At 41.4% G+C, this 8,907-nt stretch overlaps 1 protein-coding gene across 1 annotated transcript; it reads right to left on the bottom strand.

Moving 5' to 3' along the window:
- Positions 1 to 3,201: 3,201 nt before the first annotated feature.
- LOC149545251 (protein VARIATION IN COMPOUND TRIGGERED ROOT growth response-like) lies at positions 3,202 to 8,493 on the bottom strand. The gene is made up of 5 exons (XM_089790611.1): positions 7,698 to 8,493; positions 6,399 to 7,572; positions 6,012 to 6,296; positions 3,924 to 5,885; positions 3,202 to 3,755 (listed from the first exon to the last, which is right to left on the bottom strand). Exons 1-5 carry the CDS (start codon positions 8,222 to 8,224, stop codon positions 3,303 to 3,305), a joined length of 4,401 nt encoding a protein of 1,466 aa, XP_089646737.1. The 5' UTR covers positions 8,225 to 8,493; the 3' UTR covers positions 3,202 to 3,302.
- Between the last annotated feature and the right edge of the window lie 414 nt (positions 8,494 to 8,907).

Below are 8,907 nucleotides of genomic sequence, written 5' to 3'. Positions count from 1 at the left end.
GCTAATGGAAATAGCCTCTTTTAACTTCCTTTTGAAATGATTGTCCTCTTTTGATAGGATTTTGGTATTCTCCAAACAAATATGATGCTTGGTGGAAGTTGAGTGCTCAGCTAGGGCGGATTTTTGTATCCTCTCATGCTTGATGTCAGCACTGTGTTCTCGGATCCTCGTGATGACAGAGCGACCAGTTTCACCAATGTAGGGCATGCCACATGAGCACTCAATCTTGTAGACCCCTGAGTCTAGAAGAGAGTTTTTTGAATCCTTGAGTGGGGGGATACAATTTCTTAACTTAGAAAGGGGTTTGAAGGCTACCTGGATGCCCTTTCTGGTCAAGATTTTGCCAATTTTTTGGGAGATGCCCTCAACAAAAGGAAGAGAAGCGAGAAGGGGAGGTGGGTTAGAGGAGAACTTATGACTGCTGCCAGAAAGATAAGAGGACTTGGCTTGGGTGAGGGCCTTGGAGATTTTCTTATGAGAGTACCGTTGAACTTAAAAACTTAGCGCAGATGATCAAGCTCTTGGGGTAAGTTATCAGCATCGCAAATTCTATAAGCTCTAAGGGAAAGAGTCTTGAGGATACCAACTTTCTGGGATGGGTGGTGGTGGGAAGAAGAATGGAGGTAAAGATCAGTGTGGGTGGCTTTACGGTACACTCGACGATCGAAGGTACCATCAGGCTTCTTCATGATGAGGACGTCGAGGAAGGGCAACTGGTTGACAGATTCCAGCTCCTTGGTGAAGGAAATGGTGGGGGCAAGCTTGTTGATGTGTTCGAGAAACTCCTCAAGTTTTTCCAGCCCATGTGGCCAGCACACGTTGGTGTCATCAACATAACGCTTCCACCATTTGGGCTTGAGGGGAAAGGTGTGGAGAGCCATCTCCTCAAAATACTCCATATAGAGGTTTTCTATGACTGGGGAAAGGGGAGAACCCATCGCCACTCCCTCCACCTGTTCATAGATGACGTTCTGGAAAGAGAAGAAAGTGGATCTTAAGCAGAACTCCACCAAACTAGCTAGCTCCTCCCCAACCTTACGCCTCACAATTTGCACAACGTCATGAATAGGAACCTTGGTGAAGAGCGAAACAACATCAAAACTAACCAAGACATCGCCAGGCTCCCACTTGACATCTTGAATAAATTGGACAAAATGGTAAGAATCTTTGATGAAAGAGTTGGAATGCCCCAAAAACGGAGAGATAATCTTGGCAAGGTGAGAAGCTAATGCGTAGGTGGGGGATCCAATGGTGTCCACAATAGGTCGCAAGGGAACACCCTCCTTATGAATTTTTGGAGCCCCATATATGCGAGGGGTCACTTCCTTTGAAGGAACCAATTTTTTCTTAATCACATCATCAAAGGAGGAGTTGGCCACGAGAACTTTGACTTTATTCAAGATTTTAGAGCAAGGATTATGCGAGAGGAGCTTGTAGCTGCTTGGGTCTGAGAGCAAGTCAAGCATCTTGGAGATATAGTCTTGCTTGTTCAAGATCACAGTGGCATTACCCTTGTCTGCATTGGTGATAACAATGTCATGATTATTAACAAAATTATGGAAAGCACGAGATTCTGCTCCGGAATTGTTGCCTCTGGGTGGTTTGGCATGTCGAAGAGCGACAGCACAATCCTGCCTCACTTCATCCGTAGCCTTAGACGGGAGGGAACGGATAGCATTCTCAATCTCAAGGAGGAACCGAAAGTGAGGAATGGAGCGGGGGGGACGAGAAAAATTAAGACCCCGCTTCAACAAGTTAAAAGAAAGGGGGTCAATGGTGGCACAAGAAAGGTTTACAACTAGCCTATTCTCCCAATTAGCCACCGAGCGAGGAGCGGAGGAAGAAGCTGAAAGGTCAGCACGATATAACCCTATGTTCTGAAATTGGTTAAAAGAAGGATTAATCTGACAGGAAGGTGAGGACCCCGCCACGTGGGATCCACAAGAAGGATGGGGTCTATCAGTGAGGGACGAGGGGGATGGCGACAGAAACGAGGAAGAACACAAGGAAGATATGGGGAGATCAGACTGGATTATCCTAGCCTCCATGTGAGACCACTGTTCAATGCTATAACTGGAGACAAGACTAGAATCAACCAAGTCAGGGGGTTGGTGAGAGATGATTTGATGGTCATCATCAACGCAATTAAAGACAGAAGTCTCATACACGCAAAGAGAGCCTGAGGGACAGTTGTGCGTACCTGAGTGATCAGATAAGGAGCCGTTGTAAGAAAGTGAACGTTGGGGATCACCCACGGGAGTAATGGATCGAAACTCTTGCGCTGCAGAAGTGTGAAGCATGGCTAACGTAGAGTTAGATGGCAGTTGCTCTGAGTGCACTTGGGAGGACCTGGCCGCCGATAAATCCTCATGCAAAAGTGACAGATTATGCTTTATGATGCGCGGTGAGTCCTTTCTGTTGGCTGCACGCGTTTCCTCTGCCATATGTGTCGTCTCAGGAGGTTCAAACCCGAGTAGGGAGTTATTGCTGCGACCTGCAACAATACCGGAGCTAGACAAGACGTGCATAGACATATCTGCAGGCGCGGAAATACCTTGGTGCAGCTCTGTAGGCCCCGAAAGGTGAGGGTGTGCAGAGCGAGTGGTGTACGAATGGGAATGATGCCAACTATGCTATTGTAAGTGGTTACATAGCTATACATTACTCATATAGCTATTTTATTATATAATAGCCAATATATTAATAGCTATTATACTTATATATATATATAGGCAGGATATATTTTAATTGTTGTTTCTATATATATGTAGCTATTTTTTCTGTTTAGTTTCCTTCTTTTAAACCTTTTTCTTTCATTTTTTCTTCTTTCTTATACTTTTTGTTGGGTGTACCTTTTTGCTATTTTTCTATTTTTTAGCATTGCATGGTTTTGCGAGCTTCCCCCTTCTCTTCTTATAATTCTTGAGAAAGGTCCAGTCTGCATATCTTACTACCCTGCACTTTCTTATCCTGATGATGGATCATGTAGTGTGATCCGAAACGTTGATGAAATAAACAAACACAATCAAATCCAAAAAACTTAGTACTTTAAAAATAGAAATAGACTAAATATAGGTATAATTAAAATCATGGAAATTATAGGGAGGAAATGGAAGTAAAAATGAGGTAAATCAAGAGTCTCGAATCATTTTCTCACGCTTCTTTGACGCACATAAATATATGATGATGAAAGTTATGTAATTATGAAAATAAATGCCTCGAGAAAGATATCTCTCGACTTATTTTATATATATTAAATATATAAACTATTTATGTACAAAGAAAATCGATCTCCCCACCATTCATTCCTTATCATATAGCCTATCAACAATTGTGCGTAACACACGCATACTTTTCCACTTCTCGCTCTCTCTCAGATCTACACGAAACCCCTTCTTCACTATTCTATACTCCCTTAATATACGCGGCAATTCCCATTCCCACATTTCATGTTTCATGTATCGACCATATTCCACCAATGTAACTAGTGATTCTCCTTGACGCATCTTTAAGTCATAGTGATACCGGATGGAAATAATTTCATTTATTTCCTCTGCCAAAGTGGAGCTATCGATCGCAACCACAAAGCATAGAATAACAGCGCCCAATCCTGACCAATCGGGATAATAGTTGTCAGTACTTATTTCAGTTACTCCGTCAACGGCAAAATTAGCATCAGAAAACAGATGCTCATTTAAACATGACTCCGCTCCATCCACTGCTTTACCGACCAGACACGTACACATTGGCAAACTCTGAAATAAAGTATAAAATAATCATAGCTCAAGTAGGGTAAATTCTTTTCATTCACGGATCCCTCAAAACAAATTACAAAACAAAGCTGAATGTCAATAATGAAATAGGAAAAACACTTTCGTTAAAGAATGATATTTAACTGTCGGTTAGAAAAGGAATATGTTTACCTTCCACCTATCGATGAAATACCGTGTTACAGCATAGCCGCAATAAGTCAGTCTCGTATATTTTGGCACATGCAACTCTTCAATTGCTGATATGATCTGTAGATTCTCACACGACTCAATCTCAATTCCCTCCAAGCAGATCAGTCTGCGAAGACAAGGCAACTCTTGAAGCTTTGGACACTCGGCAATGCACAGGTGCGTAAGCTTTATAAGATCGGCAATTCCTGCTATTCCTTGCAAAACTGCACATCCGTATATATCCAAATCGACGAGTGTTGTGGGCAGCGTGATGTTCTGCAGCTTCTCACAAGACCAGATCTCGATTTCCTCCAAGCAGTTCAGTTTGGAGGGACTTGGCAACTCCTCAAGCGCAGGGCACTGTCTAATAACTAGCCTTTTAAGATCACTAGTTCCTTCTATTCTTTGCAAATCACTGCAATTTCGTACATCCAATTTGATGACTGTTGTGGGCAGCGTGATGTTCTGCAGCTTCTCACAAGACCAGATCTCGATTTCCTCCAACCAGTTCAGTTTGGAGGGCCTTGGCAACTCCTCAAGCGCAGGGCACTCTCCAATAACTAGCCTTTTAAGATCACTAGTTCCTTCTATTCTTTGCAAATCACTGCAATTTCGTACATCCAATTTGACGACTGTTGTGGGCAGTGTGATGTTCTGCAGCTTCTCACACGACCAGATCTTGATAATATGCAAGCAGCTCAGGCTGCAGAGACGCCGCAAATCAAGCTTAGGACATACGGTAATGTACAGCTCTATATGCCCTCTACGAATTCTGATTCCTTCTTTTCTTTGCAAATCGCCATATCCTGTTATTTCGAGACTGACACATCCTGTTGGTAAAGTAATTTTCTGTAGCTCCTTAATAAAGCCAATTTCAAATTCCGCCAAGTCAGTCACTCCGGCAAAGCTTGGCAACTCTTCAAGTGCAGGGCACTGTTTGATAACCAGCTGTGTAAGCTCTGTAAGATCGCCAGCTGCTGCTACTCTTTGCAAAACTCTACAACTTTGGACATCCAACTTGATGAGCGATGTTGGCAGGATGATGTGCTGTATCTTTTCACAAGACTCAATTTTAATTTGCTCCAAGCAACACATTTTTTCAAGACATGGCAACTCCTCCAGCACAGGACACTTAATAATGTTCATCTGTCTAAGCTCCAAGTTACCTGAAAAACTTTCCAAATTTTCAAGACCATGCAATCTAAGATGTTTCAAATTCCCACATCCATCAATTATAATCTTCTTCAAGAAGCTTAAACCTGTTAAATCTGTCAACTTCTCAAGTTGTGCACAGTCACGAATGCTTAGTTTTACAACATTTTTACAATCAAACATTATTTCTCTCAATTTTTCACAGCCATCCAACTCAAAATGTTCCATTTTCACATATTCATCAATTGTGACCCTCTCTAGACACTTCAGACCACTGAGAACCAAGTACTCAAACTCCAGCATACAGCAATGGGAAAGCTTCAATTCTACAAGCTTTGTAAGATTAGATATTCCTGACACATTTCTTAAATAATTACAATTTTCAATAGAAATTTTCTTTAAGCAACTCAGATGTGCAAGCCTTAGCTCCTCAAGCTCCTGGTATTCACTAATCTCAAGATTTTCAAGGCCGTTCATCACCGTTCTACACCATCCCTCGTCATTCAAAGCCACTCTCCCCTCCCAGAGTCGTTTGAAGTCATAGATAACTAAGGATTTAAGTGCAGTTTCCTCTGCAGTATCATTGTAAGCCAGGTGCCCTTCTAAGCCGCAGCCAACCATCCTGAAACTACTGAGATTCATTTTGAGGTACTCTAGTAGTGACCAAATGTCTGTTTGGATGTATTTGGCATCCCAAACTAACTTTTTCATATTATTTAATTTTCCTAGCAAATCTGGAAACTCTTCCACAGAGGTGTCACGAATCTGAAGCTCTTCTAAATGAGAAGGTGCCTGTTATTCGAAATATTCTTATTTCAGACTTCAGTGTATAAACAATATTTAGAAAACAACCATACCATAAGCACATCTAGTATACTGTTAATGAAGACTTACTATTAAATGGTGAACAACAAATACCTGTAAATCGCTCTGCCATAATTTTTGGAAACAGCCATTGCTGATTCTTAAACACTGCAAGTTTTGAAGAGGAACCCATGAAGGAATGCTTGAATTTGTATCTAGATTCAAGTCAAGTGGGAGGCAACTCAGGTACTCAAGCTGAAGCCATAACAGAGATGAATCAGAACCATCCTTCGGTTTCCCTAGAAAGTAGGTTATTGCGCAACCGATGGATTTATCCACAATGGAATGGAAAATCCTACTTTTGCTTTGTGTCAGGATGCTTTGAAATCCCTTTAATTCCTGTAATTATAAAATGTAGGTTACATTTTTGTGATAAGAGGAATTCCGGAATTTAAATATCAATTAAGGGAAAAAAAGAATGTAGCAGAAGGACAAGCATACCAAAGATTTAAGATGTTGGGGGCGCCACACACGACGAGGATAGCTCAGTTCATCCGCCATTTCTCTTCCAAAGTCCCGAAGGTGGTCGTGCATTCTCAAGGCAAACCCCTCTGCGCTAGATTCCCAATTATATTCTAGCCTATTCAGATGCACTTCTCTAACTTCCTCAACAAGACATCTCTCTTTTAATGTCTCCAAAGCATGACGGGCTCTCCATCCAGATCCCTTCCATATGAGCATGGCCTTTGTAATAGATTTTCCAATGAAGAAACAAGCTATGTCCATGAAAATTTGTTTTTCTACATAATCTAATGTATCAATGGTTATCTTCAATCTCTGCTTTATATCTCCCGGAAGAGTTTCCTTGACTTTTCCCAATTCATCTTGCCAATACCACTGGGATCTACCAGAAACATGCCGGCCCAGAACTATGAGAGATAGGGGTAAGCCTCCACAAACGTTAACAAAGGCCTCAACTAGATCCCCGAATCCTTCATCTGGTTGGGGTCGATCGAAAGCCTGCCAACAGAACAGCTCTCGCCCATCTTCTTTATTAAATCCTCTTAAATGATAAGCAGTATCAATCCCCGCACTTACAAGAACCCTTACATCTCTGGTTGTAATAATTACCAGATGATTATTATTACCATGCTTGTTCAATATGTCCATAGGTAACAGGGCATCTAACTGTTCTACATGATCAATGTCGTCTAAAACAATTAGGAAACTCAAAGAGCTGCTCCTTTGCAAGCGATCGCTCAGATAGCTCGTCCCTTCCTTATGACTTGGAATACTGCGATCACCTTCACAAAAGATATCTCTGAGGACTTGGCTTTGCAGTAAAGGTAAAGTGCCCCTGGTATAGGCCTCCCGCACGTCATAAAGAAAACAAGCTCTTGTATATTCAGATCTCTTTTGGTTGAACAACTCTAAGGAGAGAGTTGTCTTCCCAACTCCACCCATACCAAAAATGCCAACGACATTAGCTTTCCTCTCTGCTGCTTTCATCATTCCACACTGGCTTTCAAAATCTTTAACACGCTCACCAAGGCAGCGTCTTTCAAAATCTTTTACGAGCTTATTTAGTCCAACTGGATATTTGGCAACAGGTAATCGCTCTGTCCTCTGTACTTCTTTTTCCACAGTGCACACTATGTCTTTGCAGTCACCGGAACTGCAAGAAAAGGGGGAATTTGATGAGGATGAGATTCGCTCATTTCATTTCAGTTAAAATGTTTTGCTAGAAGAGAATATATAAATAAATTTGCGAAGTAAATTGAAATCGTCCAGAAAGCTTACACTGAAGTTTCGAATTCATAGCCTGTTGTATATGAAACTTGCTCAAGGGCTTCCTTCCAATCTTTGAGCTTCTCCAGGTATCTGCCTTTCTTCTGATAGTTAATGAATGCCTCAGCATATACTCCGTTTTCTATGTAGCGGAGATCAGAAGGCTTCACTTGATAAAACACGGGGATAATTTTGGCCGTACTTTGTAACATGAGAACAAGCTCAGCCAAACACCAAGCTGACTCTGCATACCTTCGGGAAAAGATTGCTATGTGTACCTTTGCAGAGCATATGGCTGTCTCAATGGTTGATGGAAATGAGTCTCCAAGCTCCTTCTCTTCTGAATCAAGAAATGGCTTTATATGTAGATTCCTAAGAGAGTTGTAGAGTTGAGCAGCGAGAGTGAGCTTGACATCAGGGCCTCTATGGTTGATGAACACATCAAACACTCTAGAAGATTCTTCCATTCTCCTCCTTTTGTTGGGAGGTTCAATTCCAGAGAAAGCATTTTGCTCGTGAGATGAAGATGTAGAAGCCATAAATGCAAGGAGAGGGGATGAAACACAGAGCTAAGAAAATCTGGCAAACGATGGATATGATTCGAGGGAAAATGGGGTGAATAGGAAAAAATGAAGGCCTGCATATAAACAGATTGCCCTGCATCCTCCTTGGAGGAAGGGATTGGGAAATGAAGGTAAGCTTTCCCTGTTTGTTCGTGCTGGAAATAAGTGGGAAAATGTCTAAAGAAAGACACAGACCGTTCTATTCAACCCTCCTTCCTTCCTCCTTCCTCGAAAAGACGAGGAAAGAAAATTGAATGGAGAATTGTAAGCAAACGAGATTTCCCAAGGATAATGTTTTGGTTTTAGGAATCTTGGGAAGAGAAACGATGATGCTCTCCTACAATCATTTAAAAATAAAAAACACTTTCCTTTCGATAATCTCGATGACAGGAAACACCAAGGCAATTTCGGGATTGTTTCTCCTCTTTTCAAACACATGGTATCAATGGACCTTGGCCTTAAAAAAACATTTTTATTCGATTTTAAGTAGGCCTCCTACATGGAATTCCACGCTCCTTTCACATGTGAATCTATTTTAGTGGGATTGCACTGACTTTATATTCCATCTTGCATAGAAAACCTAATTATAATTGTAAAAGTTAAAATATTTTTCAAAAAGCATAGATATAGATATTGTCAAGGGTGAAATTTCCAATTTA

Source organism: Cupressus sempervirens, chromosome 7 (assembly GCF_028749045.1).
Source record: "Cupressus sempervirens isolate cs-2001-9-10 chromosome 7, ASM2874904v1, whole genome shotgun sequence".
NCBI classification, from domain to species: domain Eukaryota; kingdom Viridiplantae; phylum Streptophyta; class Pinopsida; order Cupressales; family Cupressaceae; genus Cupressus; species Cupressus sempervirens.
Note: the sequence above shows the minus strand (reverse complement) of the source record. Positions and strands in the feature narration are given on the sequence as shown.